We start from the raw sequence: 21,279 nt of genomic DNA on the forward strand, positions 1-21,279 counted from the left end.
AGTTACTTTTAATAAAAGTGTTTTTTTTCATTGACTACCTGTTAAATAAATAAAAATAAATAAATAAATTGACCCAAATAAACAAATGTCCCGTTCTGAATTAAAAAATAAATGGTCACGTTGGTCATGATTCATGACCTTTTAATAATCAATTTCACTATGATTTCCTTGACAAAAGTATGAGATGTCAACATGACATTAGTAGCGCAAAGGTTCACCCTGGGTCATGTCCCCCCCCCCCTCTAAAATCTACAGTTGGGTGGTAAAATTTGAAAAAATTCAGAATGGTAGTAAATACATAAGTATATCAAATAATTAAGAGTAAATAGCAGCCTAAGCTATGAAACATACCTAAACTTGGAAAATTCAGTACACAATACGAAATCCTTAGATAAATATTACTTGATTTTTCGTAACGGCTACGGAACCCTATCCTGGGCGTATCCAATACGCTCTTGGCCGGTTTTTTTGACATTTTACCATGCCATAAAACATTGCAATCACTTGCTTACGTCAATACCTAATAGCGCGTGGTGCATCAATCGATACTATTGTTATGGTATGTTCGAAACTGTTGAACCACTTGTATTTTACAAGCTTTATTGTGTTGTGATTTTAAAATTTAATGATTTTTTAGCAAAAACTTATCAACCTGCTCTCCAGCATCTTCATACGACAGATATCTCAATTGTATAGGATTGTGTATACCTATGCTGTAAGATTTTTTAGATTTAAGGTGTTCATTTTGCATGCTGTATTTCAGTTCAGTTTTGCAGGTCCGCCCGGATTGCTACCACTATCTTGCTCGCTAATCCTGCCGTGAAGCAGCAGTGCTTGCACTGTTGTGTTTCCGTGGAGTAAGACAGCCGTGAAATTACTGGCACTTGAGGTATTCCATCTTAGGCCTCTAGGTTGGCAACGCATCTGAATACACCTGGTGTTGCAGATTTTATGGGTGGTGGTATTCTCTTACCATCAGGAGACCCACTTGCTCGTTTGCCTTCCTGTTGTATAAAAAAAAAATAAGTTAAATGTGCTCTTCAAATTATACCTAACACATATTACCTTTGTTATTGACCTTTTGTTAACCATATTTAATTCAAATAACCGTTAACCGTTAACAGATAACCGTTGGGGGAGAAAAGTCCTCGAGTGGCGACCACGAACCGGAAGACGAAGCGTTGGCAGGCCTCCCACCAGGTGGACTGACGACATCGTGAGAATAGCGGGAAACCGGTGGATGCAAGTGGCGAGTTGTGTTCATTAAAACAAGGGGCTTTGATTGGTATCTATAAATGATGCGAGAAATGCAAGCATTTTTATATTTGAAAGTATCATGATTCAAATTATAGGAACGACTGTATCCTAATTTTCTTGCAATTTAAATATTTTATTGTAATATACGATGAAAAGTGAATCACTATCTGCATCCTAAGTTGCACGGCTCGCATTCCGTTCTTGGGAGAATAGATACGTGAAAATGGTGGTATTAACAATAATGACGTGGTATCTATAGCCATATATTTTTTTTGTTTGTTCAAATGTATCTTTTTTGTGTGACAAACCAAGTTGAGAAAGAATTTTTTAAATATCTTTAAAAAGTAGGAAGTGGACGTTATGTGCGTTGCGTTCCTATTGCTCGATAAAAATATTTTTTAGAGTGCTTCCTGAGTTTGTTTGCTTAGTATTAACTTTTTATGTCAACAAAAGTTGTTAGAATATATCGTTATTAAATAAATTGTGTGGCTAACTTTGAAGGCTGGATTATTTTAAAAGTTATAATCTCCAAACTTTTTTTCTTAAATGTCAAGACAAGATAATAGAAATCACACATAAGTTAAACGTACCAGTGCTCATCACTGTGCTAATAATAAGAATAATAAATTGTTTATTTCTGGTAAAAACCCATAGCAATTACACAATTATTGAAATTACAAAAGGAAATAGAAAATACATCAAACTGGCATCTTTAATCTGATGTTATTAGCATTAGAGATGATAAAAGGGTGTCGTCTATTGGGCATTAGCGTGCAGCACTCGGACGTTTACCTTAATAGAGATCTATAAAATCGTAGAACAATGATTCAAGATCTTATTTATCTTTGGCATATATTTAAGATTCGTCACATTTGCAACACTAACAAATTTTATCCTAACAGACGCCATACACTAAGGTGTAATTTAATTTTTCCCAACAAAGACACACGAAATCAAATTTCACCGTCAAAGCGACGTTAACTTTAGTTATCCCCTAAAATAAGCTGCAAAAAGCGGTACAATGTTTCATTAACTGTTAATTTGGAGCAGGCGCGTGAATTGCCTTAGAGAATTAAGCCAAACGGAGGCGTCATTCGCAATAATTACTATCAAAGACGCTACAGTTCTTGGATGGATTGACAGTGTAGCTGCTAGCTGCACGCAGTATAAACAATCAAAATGCCAATACAAAAGTATCACTCGATCATGTATGTCACATGCACTCCAACATTGAAATTGTCTCATATTAAATTATATTATACCGGATAACTCACGTCTTCAATCGAGTTTAGCTCGACTGTTTCGGACTAACGTAGCTCCGCCCGTGGCGTCGTCGATTTAAGACGCGGGTTATCCGGTATAATATCATTTAATACAGTCATTCTCACGGAAATTGACAAATTGTCAAACAGATAATAAATAAATATCAGTGGACAATTGACATCAATTGAACTATAAATAGTCACAAAGTCAGTAAAGCTCGTGTTATTGGTACTAAGCAACGGATAAACATAGGTATTGTAATATATATTAAAAACACCCACGACTCGATCAAACATTCGCATATTTCATGCATAATATCAGGCACGACCGGGTACGTACGACTGAATGTCTAGGTTATTATTTGAACCCCTATCGTAAGCGTGTGAGGCATCTGCTTTTTAATCATTATCATTGTCATTATCACCCTGAACAAAAAAGCCCTGATTAACTGACTCGCCAACGTTCAGTCCAAACACTTGGACCTAGAAAACTGAAATTGTGTATACAACGTATTCCCCTAATGATACAAATAAGAGCGAATTTCCCAAAATTCCAACATTTTTTTTAATGTGAGCATAGCCGCGGGCTAAAGCTAGCTCAGCATATAAACATAATTAGAATTTCAAACACATCGTCAGAAGTTTGGATGGAATGGTCCCGTTTACGCCCCGCGTAAATAATTTGCAGGAACGCAGGATTAAGAATAATTTATTTGGCCCGCGACACGGTGGTGAGCCACGGCGTTTGACGGGTTAAGTTTAGAGGGTGTTTGTGAAACCCTTGCTTTATTCATGAGTAAACAGGCGTATGGGTACCGCGCAGTTACATTTTGAATTTGTTTTGTTGAATTTGATTGGTTGGTAACTTTTTTATTTATTTCAACAAACATAATATAGTATAAAAAGAAACGATAACAATTATATAGATTAAAAAATAATGAATTTGATTAATTATTTATTTTGTTCTAATAGTTAAATTACATTTGTGAACTGGGCGTTTTAAGGGTTTGCTGGCGGATTTGGGTAAAACGAGCATTTGTTGAGAGAGCTTTGCTGCTTTGTTATTAGTGTTTTTTTTAATACATTCATTTCTAATAAATTCATACTATGTACGGTAAATATTTTGAAAAATAAATTGGCCAATTCGCAAATGCTAAATTAAAAGCTTGAGGTAGGAAGAGTCAGTTGATTCATTACGAAATGTATACTTACCTATAACTATAACAGAGTAACGTTGCTGAATGACTGATTGAAACGAATGAATGAGAAACGCAGAAGAATAATTAGTTTGGCCCGCGACACGTGAGACGAGCCGCAGCGTTTGACGGGTTAACTTAGAAGTGTTGGTGAAACCTTTACTTTATTTTCTTATAAGTAGGTAAACAGGCGTTTTACGGCGCGCAGTAACATTACGAACCGTTTTGTTGAATTTAGGTAAATTACATTCGTGATACAAATGATGGATTTGGGTTAAACGAGTATTTTTTGAGAGATTTGTTGATTTGTGTATAGACGTGAATTAGGTAAATAGATTAATTTAATTAATTTAATTATTTTAATAGTTATTACTTTTTTATTTCAAATGTGTTTTATTAAAATAACAACAATAAATAAAAATATAACTAAAACTAACTTACTGTAATCCAAAAAAAAAGTAAAATAAATACTTTCTAACATCCAAAACTAAAACTATATATAGATTTAAATATTTCCAAAAATAAATTCTGCTAACTTCAAAATTTTGTGTCAAAAGGCTGACAGGTTGCAACTGATTGGTATACAATCATCTGAGTATAATCGTTTTTGCCTGATGAAGTGTAGTCAAGCTAAACTAGGAACACAATGAAAGCAGAAGCACCAATATGCCGAAGGCTTTAGCTCTAAATGCAAATGTTTATTTATTCCAAAATAATTTCATTGAATAACAATTAAAAACGAAAGCACCGTAAATTGCAACAAACAACACAAAGTAACAAATGTAGATTAGGTAGCAGTGGCGAAGTGTCCATAGAACCCTATTCCCATCGGCTTGCCCATTATTTACAAAATAGGACAACAGGACATTCAGTACTTTTTGAAAAATGTAAGCGATCTTTGCTTCGGCTTTACCACGGAAATATCTGACGCTACGCCACTGTTAGGTAGGTACACAACATAACACAAAAGACATAGACCTAGGACACTACAGAAGATGATTTGTGCCATGGCTTCGCTCCCGGAAACCAGTCAGTAAAAGGATAAGTTCGGCTTTGTACACATATCTCAATGTTTATCGATTGTGTTTAATAACTTATATTGTACAATAAAAAGTTTACCAGTCGTTTGAGTTTGAAATACTAATAAGCACACACACGTTTACAAGTATTCATATATATTTACCTATTTATGTATAAAGACTTGTCAACGACAGACGGTCAAATATAATTCCAACAATAGACATCGCACATCTGTTGGATTGGTTGTATGACGCGCATCCCCCAATCTCTCAGCAGAGACATCGCAGATGGGAAGTAGATTGTACCTCGTCGTGGGATCCTGCATAGCATTTCCTTTTCATCGTTTTCATGTGCATTTATTGTGGGTACCCTCAGTGTGCGTGTCCGACTCGCACTTGGTCGGTTTTTAGGGTTCTGTAGCCAAAACGGCAAAAACGGAACCCTTATATTTTCGTCATGTCTGTCTGTCTGTCCGTCCGCGGCTATCAATGCTAGTAAGCTGTAATTTTGCAAGAATATATATGTAAACTATGCCGACAAAATTATATAATAAAAAAATTAAAAAAAGTTTTTTAGAGTACCTCCCATAGACGTAAAGTGGGGGTGATTTTTTTTTCTCATCCAACCTTATTGTGTGGGGTATCGTTGGATAGGTCTTTTAAAAACCTTTGGTTGCTACGAAGATTTTTTGATTCAGTGATTTGTTTGCAAAATATTCAACTTTAAAGTGCAAACTTTTATTAAAATAGAGCGTCCCCCCCCCCTACTCTAAAATCTAAACCGGTGGGTGGAAAAAATTGAAAAATTCAGGATGATAGTAAGTATATCAAACTTACAAGGAAAACTATACCGGTTAAGTTTTCTTGAGAATTATTAGTAGTTTAAGAGTAAATAGCAGCCTAAGGTATAAAATATACCTAAACTTGGAATATTCCGTACAAAGTACGAAATCCTTAGAAAAATATTACTTAATTTTTTCTTAATAATAATGACTACGAAACCCTATTTCGGGCGTGTCCGACACGCTCTTGGCCGGTTTTCAACTTTTGAGCTCTATGCAGATGGGGATAATGGCGGAGCTAGCGTGAACGTAATTTTCGGATGTTTCGTCTTTATCTTATAAAGCATGATCGTCGTAATGATCATCCTAGCCTATACAGGATGTCTCTGGCCATGGGGCTTTAAATTCAAGGTTGATTCTACTCACACAACTAAGCTACTTTTGTTTTTTGAACCTTTTCAAAAATTTAAATTTAGATCATTTATATTGATCCCCAAAGTTTAATTGTTAAATGGATCAATCAACTATTTTATTTACCGACACTTTCGGCGTCTCATGTGTTACCAAAATTGTCTCTGGCGCTACCAAAAAATCGTACTTCCAACAAGATATTTCAAGGTCAATAGGTTGAACTTACGTAGGGTAGCATGTATTAATGTACACCATCTATTAAATTACAGAAAAAACATGTTTACTTACAAAAATCTGCAAAAATCGCGGACAGATTAGTGTCGATAAAAAAGTTGACTGGTCCAAATCAGTGTATCGGACATGGTTGTGTTATCGTTGTCTGTTGGTAGGGGGGCTTTGAAATAATTTTTGACATTTATTTGACATCTCTAAGATAAACATTTATCGTTGTGCCGTCAATTTAGTATTGTATCGCCTACATTGAAAATTACATTTAATTTGTATGAAAAAAATTAAATTAACAGTGGTCATATTTTTAAAAAGTAGCAGAACAAAATTAGCTCAGTTATCAGAGTAGAAATAGTAGAATCGAGCCGTGGATTTAAAGTTCCATGGTCAGAGACTAGCCCCACTGCTGGGCACAGACCTCTCAAAATAAAAGCGTTTGGGCCGTAGTGCCCACGCGAGCCCAGTGCGGACTGGGAATTTCACACACACTTTGTGCAGGTTTATTAGTGCAGGTGCAGGTGCACCATAAATCTCGTGCTAAGTTTCAAATGTAATTCTGCGTGATCTTATCCGTTCAAATTAGTCTTACAATGTTATCATGCTAAATTTTTGCTAATTTCTTCACAAATCGATCTCTTGGGTGCAAGGCAGACGGTAAAAACACGTCTTAGAACAATGGGTATTACAAGGAGCCCTAACTGGGCCGTGGGACGGCGCAACAAAGCCACTTTCACCCGTAATTTAGGCGATTTATTGTTATCTCTGTTATGATTAGACTGGGTTTGGCGTAAGAAAATTACTCCATTTGCGCTGTGTGTTGGTGTTAAAAGTGTGTGGGGTTTTGGTAATTATGTAAGATGGTCTCATGGCTTTTTATTCGGAAATGCGAAATTTTGGTGTAGACAATGTAGGTTCTGGAGTAACAAGGTCTGTAGTTGAAATAGAAACAACGATTATGGACCTTTTAATATGCCGCAAAGTAGATAACGCGAGAAACAATCAATTATTAAGTTAACTTTAAATTGTTCATATTAATTTCTGTCTATTAAAGTACGGTAATGTCCTTTGCAGGAGATATTGATAACAACAAGAAAATAGGGAAATCGATGTTCTTTAATACTCGTGTAGCTTTTTGATATTCTAATTTTATTCACTGTGGTTTAGGTTATGTTTTATTTCGGTGTAACAGCCTCAGCATAAACAATCTACCTATGTACCTATTCTTCACTTATTAGCACAATACGCATAACTTGTTATGTATATTGTGCTATTAGGTACTTTTTCGTGATTCAACAATTAAACTAATGGACGTAGGTATAACAGTAACTATTGTCCTCAGCCTATCCTTTGACAGAAATGAAATAAATAATAAATCTAATTGTGATTCCAAGTGGATCAGACAATATGACCTCTGGTCTGGTATAAGAAAAACGAAAACAAATAGCTACAGGGGAATAATAAAAGTAAACAATACACGACTAATCGACTTTATCCTAAAATAAACAAACGAGCATCGGGACAAATAACGAACTTTGCAGATTTGACTGAATTGAATATTGGATTTTTCCCTACAATTGAGTGAACCTGGTGACATTCAGAGATAAAAGTACCTATATATTTACACGCACCGTACATACAAAAGTAAAACTAATTCTTGGTATTGTTCTCTGGTGTAGAATATTTTTGGTCGCCAATATTGACTTCTCATTTCATTCACTTTGTATACATACTGATATATAGGTAATCGAAACGTTAGTAGTAAGTACATGGTTCCTTGTGCCGGCAACTCCAACCGCTAATTTCAATATGCAAAACTCACAATTATTCTGATTTTCTTTAGTATATATGCTGAAATTTTCTTTTCTCGAGAAAAAGTTTCCTTTTTTGATAAATCAATTTGCACGTGATACAGTGAGAGAGAGAGAGAGAGAGAGAGAGAAAATTATTCACACATATAAAAATACACTAGATGGAAAGAAAAAAAAAATACGTTACTCATAGCTCACTCAGCATTTTTTTTATTACAAAAATACATGAGTCATAACAACCCACAAAACCAAGCCCTTTATTCACAAGCGACGAGCTATTTATAATTCGGTCTGAATTATGCGGAACTCCTCAAGTCAGCAATGTATTCAAATCGTCGTATTCTCTTGTCACCCTTCACGTTTCTCAATTTTCCACCGGCAATCTGGAGTGACAGGACCTCAACGTCAATATAGTGTAAGATCCCGCCGTAAAATTCTGCACTTGCGTGTACATGTGACTTAAGCGTAGTGTATAATAAAATATTCGAGCGTATGATAGCTCGGTTAAACGTTATTACAATGAACAGTATAATGGAAGGACTGCATAATTATTGGGTCAAGCAACGCACCTGAGATGCCTGGCCAGATCTTGCCGCAAGTTTTTTATGTAAGTATAATTATTTTTCATACCGTTTACCGCAACTCTTGGATTTTTACGTGCTAAGATGGTAGTGGTCCGGTTATTTAGCTTCAAATAATTTTTATGGTACTCCTTCATGGTTCTTCTTTTTTATGGTTCTTCTTCTTAAATTGTGTATATTTATTTTCTATTTTCATGTGTTTTTCTGTAATTTATTATTATTATTTTTTATTTGTGTAAATTTTGCTGTATATGTGCTTCTTCTGTGTTAGTGAATAAATGTCTTCTTTCTTTCTTTCTTTTTCTTTCTTTCTTTTACATTTTAAACAATCTTATTGCAGTCTAAACGCATAACAGCTACTGTAGCTAGGTAGGTAGGTAGAGATCTACCTGACATAATATATAACCTAATACACTAGTCGCATTTCAATAAAAAAAACAGATAGGTGTGTAGAATTTTACGGTTGGATCTTGGGCTAGTAAGCCGCCGTACACGTCAAAGCTCGTCACATCAGTCACCTGGGATACGGACTAGGCAGTGAGAGAGATGGATGAAGAACTGCAGCCATGTCAACGTTTGAAACAGTGCCTGAGTTTGATGCATAGCATACCGTCACTACTTTTAAATTAAAAAAGCTTGTTTTTCCCAATTTTTTTTTCACTCTTACATTACATCTGGGGGCACGGCAGTGTCCCGCCAAGTCGAGCAAAACTAAAACAAAAGCACGGCCGTACCATACTTTTCTCGAAGCCATTCAGGCTATTTTCAACATCTTTTTTACATGAAACTGACCGTCATTGACCCCTATCTCACCTGATGTTAAGAGCAGATGAGGCCAAAGGTGTATCTCATCGAAACAGGTGTGTGTAAAGGTGTGTAGGTCTACTGGAATTGTAAATTTAAAAAACTACTCGTGACCACGGCCACTGTAATGTGGTCGAAACGTCGAGGTAAATATTACTAGTGTCTATAGCGTGATAAGTCCAGTCTTTGGTATATTAATTATGATTGAAAATCACGAAAGTTTTAAACATATGAAAGACGAAAATTTTTCAACCAATCCCGGTGTTTGTACCTAAAATACGGAGGATTTCCACTGCGATGTAACGGAATCATAATTTTCCCAGGTTTTAAGTAGAAATCGCTACTTAATTTAACATTAATACATTTCAAGTCAACGCAGAACAACTAGGTACACCAAAATTGCAAAACAAATCCGTTCGTAAATCAAACTCAAACTGTTTTCAGCACATTCAATACGCTTGCCGTCAACTGCTCGCTGTGTTGTTTGAAATTTCTATCTAAGAAACTAAAGAGTTTTATTCAAAAGTTAATCTAGTTTCTCGCAAGAAACCAATTTATCTTGTCCTCCTTGAATTCTCGAGTGTAATGTTGATGTAATCAAAGAGATTCTGTTGCAGACGTTGCAGTTACTTGCTCTAACGTGAACACGACTTATTTTCCTAACATTCCACGATTTATTTAATCTATTAGGGTTTCTTTTTATTTCTCCTCTTTGCGATGAAAACGTTTTAAAAACGATATCACATTATTTTGTCATCGTAAAATACATAGCTATTTTATAAACTGAATATAGAGAAAATAACTAAGATAAATAAAAATATTGAATTATAATTAAGTCTAATCTAAACGGCTTCATAATTTTCTAAATTATTTTTCTCAATCAATCAATCAAGGCAAATATTACTGTGCCTTTAAATGTATCTGTGACGTAGGCAGGTATATAACATTCAACATACGTACATTAATATTTAGGATTCTATGAACCGTTTTCGCGCGAGTGAAAAATAAGATTTTAAGATTTTCAGAATATAGATATTTCACACCACGAAAGCTATACTTTAGATGACCGGATAACCTAGTGGTTAGGTACATCTGATTACAAAGCTTTTGGTCCCGTGATTGATGACAGGTCGGAACAGCAGATTTATGTGCTTGGATTTATTAGGTCCGCATGTTCATCTGTACCTACCCTACTCGTAGGAACCGTTAGGTTACTTTGGGAATAAGTTAATTGCTGACATATTTTTCATGATATTTGTTTATTTCAGTTGACTAGCTGCATTGTGTCTACAAGACGAGTGTTGTCAACATTGTGCTTTGTTTAGCGTTATCCGGTGCATTACAACACGTGCATTGTTGCACCGGAGCTGCACTAATGCATCGTGGGAACCAACTATGAAATCTGTACAGTCGCCATCAGATATTTCGGAGCGTCCAAGGTGGTCAAAAATATCGGCACATGCACTCTATTATTAAGGTGTTAGAGCTCATGTTTCGATATTTTTGATCACCTTGTCCGCTCCGAAATATCTGAAAGGTATTTTAGGTTGTCTTTGGTTATTTGTAGAGAAGAGAAGAAGAAGAAGAAGAAGAATTATCTACAAATATTAATCTGTTCAGGCAACTGCATGGTATCTGCCATAGCGGAAGTTGCAAAAATATCTGACAGGTCCTACCAGCCCTAGAAATAAAGTTGTATCAGATATTTATGCACGCTTGTGTCAGATATTGGTGATGGTGGTGATTGTACCTACTTAAATTCTTTAAAGGATAAGTTTGCATTTATACGTCTCTTGTGCTTGTTAACTGTTAATAGTGATGCAATACAAGATAGTGTAATGCAATTATTATCAAAAAAATACTTGTAACAACCAAGTTTCAATACAATACAACACCTACAATGCCTTTCATTTAAGTTAAATGAGGTTAACCATTTAAAATCTATTTAAACACCTAAACTGCTGTTCTGGATGCGGCCAGGTGTTTAGAAATAGACTAGGCCGATTCAGTTACACGTGTAGTCCAGATTCTAGATACGTACGCATGTAAATCTGCTCTAAATAAACACCAAACATTTAACTAGGTTTCATCGCGTTTACAATTACTTTGGTAAGTTACTTGTCTTGTCAGTTTGAAATATTCTTTACAGGATGTTCTAGAAACTATCAACTAAACATATTTGATTTATAAACTTGCTTAGCAAAGTTGTTGTTAAAAATGTAACCCTTACAGTAATTTGATTCTGTTATTTTGAACAGTGTATGTCCCGAGATTTAAATTGTTATTCATGAGATCATAAAACTGCTCTATTGTGATATTTTTCATGAGCCAATTATTTAATTAAAGGTGTTTTTAAATTAGTACTTAGCATAGTTGTTAATACTCAAAAGTCTCCGTAAATGACGAAGTTATATCTAGTCCTTGTCATTATGTTCTATTTGTAACATTATTGGCTTGTCATAAAATTGAACATAATTTACAATTTATTTGTTTTAGTTTAAAACACCAAACAACTAGCCTAATAGCGTTTGTAATTTTGTTAAAAAAAGTTTAAATTTTTTAACAGAAAAAATAGTATCGATTTGATCTAACTGAAAGTCTAAAGTCCAAGGTATTTCTATCCTAAGCATTTAAAAAAAATGCTATTTTTTTATAAATATTGAAATCAGCCAAGTTTCAAATCTGTGCCATTTTTTGATAAAATGTATTTTTTTATAGACCTTCGTATATGAAAATCGAATATTAATTAGGTACTTATGTCAAATCAACTTGCCACATATGAATAGTAGATTGTACAACAAGAGCATAACCATTTTACCCGAGACGTTCATATAGCCACCCGAGCCGGTACGGCGAGGGTGGATAGACACGTCGAGGGGGAAATGGGTTTAATGTTTAAGTTTTACACTCTGCTTTTCGCTTCGATTGCGAAGAAGTGAAATAGCGATCGAAATAGTAATCGTTCACTTACTAATGTAATGTACATTATATATTTTTCATCAATATAACGATATTTTATTATTAGGTATGTTTTAGGTGTATTTTAATTTATTTTATACGTATTAGGATAGGTACTTCAAGTTATATTGAATGATCATTGTGAATTTTAAATTTGTTTAGTGAACTTTTCTATTAACATTTGGTAATAGACCATTGTTATGTGATCTGACATAATAAATATTTTTCTTTTTTTATTTTCTTTTATGTAAGTATGTTAATGTAAGGATAGTTTTATTTTATTTTAATTGTTATTTATTACTTCTATTGCATCTATAATGTTTAAACTTGAATAAATAAACTACTCTATAGAAAATTGCCCTCCTCAGCTTAACTTAGCTAATTGATATCCCGCAAAATTTACTAGTTCTCATGAGATGACGATAAACTAATTATTTTCAGATGAAGTCACGGATAGCAGCTAGTTTATCTCATAAAAGTCAAGTCCCTGTCGGTACTAACGAATACTCACAGCTTTGAGCGGAAATCTCAATTAATCCGTGAGCGATGGTCACCCCACACGATTATCCGGCCATAAGTCGACCGCTCTATTTTTAACTGGCAACACTGAATGAGCCCCAACATTTTTCAACCTTAATTAAATAATTTAAGTGTGTCCCATGACGTGAACTAATTTGTTTGCCGTCAAAAATATTGTAGCGTCTAATTCTGTGTGTATTTTGCTGTCTGTGATTTTACGCTATATGCTGGGATTTATAATCTGTGTATAATCGTCTTGGATCTTGGTAAGAGGATGTGAAGTAAAGATATATAGCTACTTTATATACGATTATATTAATAACGAAGTGAAAAAATATATCTAAAAAGCATGTTTTATAATTTATATTATAAATCATATAACAAGTGGACCCGGCGAACGTTGTTTGACTACGAGTAGGTATATAAAACCGGCCAAGAGCGTGTCGGACACGCCCGAAATAGGGTTCCGTAGCCATTACGAAAAAATTAAGTAAGTAATATTTTTCTAAGGACTTCGTATTTTGTACAGAATATTCCAAGTTTAGGTATATTTTATAACTTAGGCTGCTATTTACTCTAAACTACTAATAATTCTCAAGAAAACTTAACCTTTACAGTTTTCCTAGTAATTTTGATATATTTACTACCATCCAGATTTTTTTCAAATTTTTCCACCCACCGGTTTAGATTTTAGAGGGGGGGGGGACGCTCGATTTTAATGAAAATTTGCACTTTAAAGTTGAATATTTTGCAAAAAAGTCACTGAATTGAAAAATCGTTTTTGCGACCCCGTAATGGTTTTAAAAGACCTATCCAACAATACCCCACAATACAAGGTTGGATGAGAAAAAAAATCACCCCCAGTTTACGTCTATGGGGGTCCTCTAAAAAATTTTTTATTTTTTTTATTGTACTATTTTGTCGGCATAGGTCACATGTATATTCGTGCAAAATTACAGCTTTCTAGCATTGATAGTCCCTCAGTCAGAAACATTAGGCTATACGGCCTCATTTCTAATACGAGTACCTAGTACCTACCTATCAAATATACAAAAAAAAACATAAGTGGCCACAAACAAAGTGACACGAGATTTTTTTATAAAGGAGTGATTATATTTTTTGATATAAAATATTAAGCAATTTTTTTCTAATCAATTGACTTGATGTTTATGATAATAAAGGGCTATTACGTAGATAATTGTAATAATTTGTGTTAATAAAAATATATGTTAATGTTAATATCATCACTCAAATTCATGAAGGCAGTCACGCGTACTGAAATATGCATAAGTATTTAGTTGTTCGTAAACAGTCGTATTTTCCTGAGTTACAAACTTTCTTGAATGAAATAACAGTTGAAGTACTTAATAGCCTATTATTATAAAGTTTTATCCGCGAATGCTGCAAAGTATCCATAATGGAGGAATTAAAGTCCCTAAACTTAATTTAATTTCGCTAAGGACTTGTTAAATCTTGTTTATTTGTGGAACGCGTCGAACTCGCTTTTCTGAAAAAGTTTTTCGTATTTGAGATTATTAATCAATGCCTTGGATGAATATATGCAAGGTAAACATACGAGTGCTCGTCACTGTCCTAATAGATGGCATCTTTAATCTTATGTCATTAGTAATGGAGATGACAGCAGGGTGTCGTCTATTGGCCATTAGCGTGTCGAGCACACGGACGTTTACCTTATGTACAGTCAAAGAAACAGAATCGCGTACCAACGTAGAACCTTTGTGTGACTTCGTCGTATTGACATTCCTTACATCTGCCAAAGAAATCCTAGCGAAATTGATTATGAAAAGGTCCTAGCTTGGTATACGGTTCAGTTTACTTGACAAAATGTAGTATGGATCGTAGAGGAAAGAATGACAGTCTTAGGAGGAATAAGTTGCAAAAGTATCCAGATAATTTAGGTCATTATCCTATATACGTCCCACTCCCACGGCTAGGCACAGGCCTCCTCTCAGAATGAGAGGACTTGGGCCGTAGTTCCCACGCGGGCCCAGTGCGGATTGGGAACTTCACACACACCATTGATTTCCTCCGCAGGTTTGTGCAGGTTTCCACACGATTTTTTCCTTCACCGTAAAGCTTGTGGTAAGTTTCAAATGTAATTTCGCCGGGGTTTGAATCCACGATCGTCTGCTTGAGAGATCATAGGTAAAACCACTAGGCCACCACGGCTTTTTTAAATATGGTAAAGGCACACTTTTCCGGGGTAGGTAGTACGTGAGGCCGGTAGTTTTTGATTTAAGCTTAAAATAAAAAACCATAAACTCATCGTGGTTCGTGAGTCAGTCAGTCTAGCCTTTTTACAAGCCTTTATTACCAGTTTTTAATTGCCTTCATCAAGTATATTTGTTTGTTTGCTTCAAACCTTGCATGTTAATTTTGATCCTCTTCAAGCGGTCTGGTGATAAGGCAAGTACAGTAAACAAAAAATAGGTAAAGTCAGCAAAAACTAACCAAATACCACTTACTATTTTAGTAAATAAAAAAATACTTATAATATATTTTTAAATGTAAGGATCAAATTTTACTTACCTATATACTTGAACATTATACAGCAAAATGTCAAAGTTGGCAAATAAAGCGTTCGAACTTTTCCATTCTTTAATTCATGCAAGGGTTACGGGCGTCTCAAAGTCCCCTTCGCTTCCTTTTTAACCCCTTTAGCTCTGACACCCTCAACCTCGACCCTCGTGCCGTCATAAATAATAATGCAGACTAAATAACGACCCACTGCTGGGAAGAGAGATGAGAGTGACTCTATCCTAAGCAGCCATGTTTTCGCTGGCTCTTTTTATCCATTAAAATCTTTTCTAATGAGCGATTAAGGATTAAAAAAATACAATCAAATTGAGCACCTTCTTTATTGAAGTTAGTTCAATAGGAAGTAGGGTGTACAAGTATTTCAACAAACGTGATTGGTCAGAAGCACGTCTCTACTCCAAAAGCTAAGCTCAATTAAAATAAACTATCTCTAAAAACAAGCGAAGATATTAACCTCCACTGCCCTGCTGATCCCGAACTCACCTATTAAACAAAACACTATCACGGCACATAAATATAATTCCCACCAGTCCACATCTCATTACAGCGTCCGAACGTTCAATCACAGATGGAAATAGACGAGAATTATATACACCATGTGTTTTTTGATTTCCGTTAACACCGATAGACAGCTCAGCTGATTGACTTCGTTTCACCTATCAAAAAATGTTCCCTTAACAAGTAATATCAGCGTCGAGCCACCTTTAGTGACTCGACAAGTGCTGAGTGGACTCCTTTTTCGCATTTTTACTTTATTTTTAACTTATATTTTTTCTCTTTCATATGAGAATGAACATGTTTGTACTTTTTATTTATGCGAAATAAAGATTTCTTATTCTTATTCTTAAAATAGGGAATAAGCTTGGAACACAAATTTTCTCTTAAATAAATACCCAATTTAACTTAATAGAAAACCGAAATAATACGAATGACTAAAAATCATCTATACCTGTGGAAAAATAAGGAAGCAGTGGCGAAGCGTCCATAGAACTCTATTCCCACCGGCTTGCCAATATTTACAAAATAGAGCAACAAGACATACAGAATTTATGAAAGATGTAAGCAATCTTTGCTTCGGCTTTACCACGGAAATATCTGACGCCACGCCACTGTAAGGAATAAGCGATTGAAGTTTGCATGCCATCTCTTTCTAGAAAAATGAAATTTAGTATGAACTTTCTATGGCCGTCGTAGCATATGACGTCAAAGACTATGACGGACCTCTCCGTCTAATTGACATTTTAAAATGTCCATATCATCGTGTTTTAAAAAAAAATACTACTCTGTTTGTCAAACAATGAAAAATATTAAAACAAATAAAGAAATGCTTGCATATTCTCTATTAACGGAGATCGAAAATAACACGTTGTATATGAGATGAGGAGTGAGTACGTTATTCGTGATCCCTGCCACTCGACCGAATCTCCCGTCGTTAGTACAAACTTTTAACTGGCAGCGATTTAAAAAGAGTTGGTTCCGTAGCTGGGTTTGTTAGAAGTTAGTTTTTGCTAACAAGGTACATTATGACCGGAAATGAAAATTTATAGATTTTCTATAGTATACTATAGTAAACCTGCCTCGCACAACCTGCCACAACGGGCACGTGGACACAATTCGCGTATAAAGCTCTTCCGTAAATTTAAACATGGCTTAGTATCGATGAAATCTTTGTATCAAAATGGTCGGAAGCTATAAAATAGATTTTCTCCAGCACAAAGGAGCCCTAAAATAGTATTTCAAAAGAGACACGTGCACTTTACTCATGGTTATATTCGGAACTTTGATACGCGCCTTATTGGCCGGTGTACGGGATAGTTCAGACACTCAAGACATCGTTAAAGTGAAGGGTTATGATGTGAAAAGATGTTTTTATAAACGTCAGAAGTATCTTGTCAGTTTAGGCTGCAAAGAAAGACTTTGGAAGAGCTAGGGGTTGTTTCACCAGCCATTGATTAGTTTTATTTGACGGATAAATGTGATGCCGTCTCCGCCTATGCGAACAAAACAAACAGAGACGCATCACATTTATCCGTCAGTTAACTTTAATCAATGGATGGTGAAGCAGGGGGTTAGAGTCACTTTCCTGCAGCGCCGGCTCTAGCTAGGGTTGCCATTTTTTTTTACAAGAAATAAAGTATATTTAGGTCTCAGAAGGGAAATAAACAGTATTTTAGTAAAATTAACAGTATTTTCTTCTTTTCATGTTTTAAAGACAAAATAAACCTGGTCAGAATCAAAACTAAAATAATACTGTTTTTAACAGTATAGTTGGCAACCTTTATCCCTTGATCAAGCTAGAACGAGATTGTATACACCACTCCCGCGTCTCTCAAAAGCAATTCAAAATCAAAATTGTACTTGCCACCTGGAGCCTAGCTAGAGCGACCGCTCCTCTTCTTGCTCTAACCCAAGGGCCGGTGCTGCTTCACTGGCTCAGCGAAGGTCACAGTATCTTCACACACACAGAAACACAAATATCACGCCTGTATTCCCAAATGGGTAGGCAGAGCACACGAAACGTCACCACTTCGGAGCCACTTTTAGCAATTTTAGTATCTTCACACTTGACATAAAGACACTTTAGCTCTACCTTCCTATGTCAACTCTGCCTTATATAGCATATGATATATAACCTTACCAACAAAAAGTTGGAAAAACCTCTACATTGTCACTTTAAAGATCAAAACAAAAAAAACCGCATTCAAATCGATCCACCCGTTTATGCGCTACAGTGGCACAGACAAACACACAGACAGATACACAGACAGACACACAGACACAATAGCGGTCAGACTTATAGGTGACACCCCACTTTTTACGTCGGGGGTTAAAAATAGAGGTGGCATGACCAGCCTAGTGGTTAGAGAACCTCTTGAGGTCCGGGTTCGATTCCCGTGTCGGGGCAGATATTTGTATGAAAATACGAATGTTGTTCTCGGGTCTTGGGTGTTTAATTGTATTTAAGTAGTATCTATATCATATAATTATATTTATCCGTTGCTTAGTACCCATAACACAAGCTTTGCTAAGCTTACTTTGGGACTAGGTCAATTGGTGTGAATTGTCCCGTGATATTTATTTATTTATTATTTATTGCCATTCAAACTACACATGCGTTCCGAGTTTTTAGTCAATCCGATCAATATTTATAAATGAGCGGTATCCTACTTACTTAAAGTAATTAGTACTTTATTTATATTAATTCAAAGTCAAAGTTTACTAAACCTAGGTAAAGACGTGGCATAACTTAATATTTCACAGTATGAAAACACCCCTAGTACCTCATTATATCTGCATTGCACTAAAACACGATCCACTCCACTGACGCGTTTCAAGTACCTACAAGTAAACAAAAATGAGAACTGCAGTTTTAAATCCGGGAAACTTATGAAATATTACAACTTCACTCGTATCTTTAGTCAGGACTTGAGACTGTTTCAATTTTTTACTGCAAAGTTCGGAGTGGTTTTCAAACCATCAAACTATGAGCCGTGAAAAAAGTTTAGTTTTAATGTTCTTTGTTTTAGTTAGGAACGCCTTTGTTCCGCATTATGTATGAAGAAAAAATCGTAGTAATTTTATTTCAAAGCTAGACTTGTCTTTTTTGGTGGTTGGTACCATCAGCCAAATATGTGGTCTACCACCCTAAAGTTGATAATCGTTTGCATGTTTTAAAACAATAATGCCAAGCTAATAGACGTGTCTGCCAACTTGAAAGTCCGACTTCAGCGACATCTTTATTTGATAGGAACTTGTTTAAAAATTTATATATAGACCACTTATTTGGCTGATGGTACGGTACATACCTAATTCAATTAGTGTGAAAGGAATGTATGTGAGAAAATGGGCTTAGTAGAATGGATACGGCAATAATTTGTGATATATTTATTTATAAGCCATGCATATTTATGTCATTAAGAGACCTTTAACACAGGGCATCCTAACACAGGACGGAATCTTAGTTGTAACTTCTCTTTAAAAATAATTGGAATAAACACTTTTTCTTTTTTTTGTCATGTGTTCCATGTGATCTAAAATATCAAGTATCTACCTTAACAATTGAAAACCTTGCTTACCTTTAAAAACCACACTGATACAGATACACTGGAGATGCAATTATTTCCCCCTCTAAGAGCTTTTGCGCATTAGGAAGTCTGCAACTTGCCATTTGCCACTTTCAAGTACTACTCCAATGCATTCGTTATTTCAAATGAGGTTTTAAAACTCGACAAAGTAAGTACCTAATGAAATGATACTGGAATTAAAGAAATTCCTCTAAATGAAATTTACAAGAGTTTTTTTTATTTAAGATGTACTCGTGTCTTGCTATTGCATGTTTGCCGCCGTACATTTTGTCCAACACAACTAGAAGATTCCGTGTGACATTTACATGGATATTTAGTCAATGTAGCCGTTTCAGCATATGTCGAACCACAAAAGAGATTTCTCTCAAGGCAGATAGATGTTATGGGTACCGAGAGAAAAGTGTTACGCTTTTCACCAGACACAACACGTGCTTTCATAAAATTAGTATACAAGAAATAGATAGCATAATAAAAATTTCATTCCACGGTGGCTAGCCACTATGTGTGTGTTTTGGCCACCAATAAGATAAATAAACAAACTATTTCCCCACCCACTCCCATCTATCAATACATCGGTATTGCCGTCGCGCTCACAATTTAGTGATGAACTTAATTCACTAAACAGCTCTGATAAATCAGACTATTTCAGTATACATTACTAAGCACTATAAATTAGTTCAGTTGAGCGGTAGATTCCTCGCGTGCCGGACCAAGAATTGCATACTAAATAAAAATAAAATAACTCCTGGGTTTATAAATAATTAAGATTGTGGAGTCCATGCCCGATGTAGACGTTATAGCTACGAAATATATAATAACACAGCCTTTATTCTGATTGCTAAAGCCGTCGTTTTAACGTTTGGTAATCGCCGTGGCTTATATCCCGTTGATATTAAAGGTTATTTATATCGCAATGACTGGAGTGAGATTCAGAATACAGACGCTGAAATAATGTCGAGATTTCACGAGTCGACGCGACGGGCGGACCGAGACGCACGCGCAACCGCGCGCGGAAAATATCTAAAAATACTTACGTGTTTGTTTTTCTAACAAATAGTGTAGTGATTTTATGTAGGCAATAAAATGATTTTTCCAAGATTGTTAATTAAGTAATCTTTATTTGGCAAAAAATGTGAAAGTTGTTAGTTATAATTAATTGCATAGACTCAAATCAGATCAGAAATCAGACTTCTAAATATGCTGGCTTGTGTAATATTTTTCTCCAGCGACTGAAAAGAATGTCGGGAATAAAATATGAGAAAGTGGCTTTTAAAGATTATTAGTGCTAAATGATATCTAGTGTGGGTGTGGAGAATTCTATTTCTCTATTTTAAATGAATGTCGTGTGAATAGTCATGGTAGCCATGATTGAGGTGGCGGAGCGACCAAATAACAATTTTTTCAAGTCATTTCTGCCCGTAAGTTTATTTGTATATTTTCGCTATAGAAATAGGTAAACGAGCTGAAAAAAACTATTTAAATTAAATTGTGGTCTTGTGAAATCCTGTTATTCAATAATTAACTCGTCGTAAATAAATGAGATTTATTTATCCCGAACGACTTTGAACTGTTGATCTCCATATCTTAAGATAAAATATCGCGCAGTTTTAGGAAGTACACATAAATCACGCTTATTAAATTCCATAATTACAGTCGTATTTGCTAAAAGACAAAGAAGCTATTCATAATATTCTCAAAATTGAAATGCAGCCAAGAAGGTGTCCTTGACTAATTTATCTTCTAGACAGCAAGGCGAGTTTTCTGTAGTATATTTTCAACTACTGTCATATGTTATGCAAATTATGTGTTA

General features: G+C 35.2%; 1 protein-coding gene across 3 annotated transcripts in view; it reads left to right on the plus strand.

Moving 5' to 3' along the window:
- The window catches only part of LOC141430206 (uncharacterized), a 152,358-nt gene that overhangs the window by 121,370 nt on the left and 9,709 nt on the right, over positions 1–21,279 (plus strand). Inside the window, exon 1 of one of the 3 annotated variants that reach the window (XM_074090800.1) lies at positions 20,173–20,887. The exons of 1 other annotated variant lie outside the window; for it this stretch is intronic. In XM_074090800.1, coding sequence (XP_073946901.1) covers positions 20,825–20,887 — 63 coding nt within the window. In that variant the 5' untranslated portion in view covers positions 20,173–20,824. Of the gene's footprint in view, positions 1–20,172; positions 20,888–21,279 lie in introns of those variants that run through there. One more of the 3 variants, XM_074090803.1, reaches the window with a different exon arrangement.

The sequence above is a fragment of the Choristoneura fumiferana genome, chromosome 8 (genome assembly GCF_025370935.1).
Source record: "Choristoneura fumiferana chromosome 8, NRCan_CFum_1, whole genome shotgun sequence".
In the NCBI taxonomy this organism is placed as follows: domain Eukaryota; kingdom Metazoa; phylum Arthropoda; class Insecta; order Lepidoptera; family Tortricidae; genus Choristoneura; species Choristoneura fumiferana.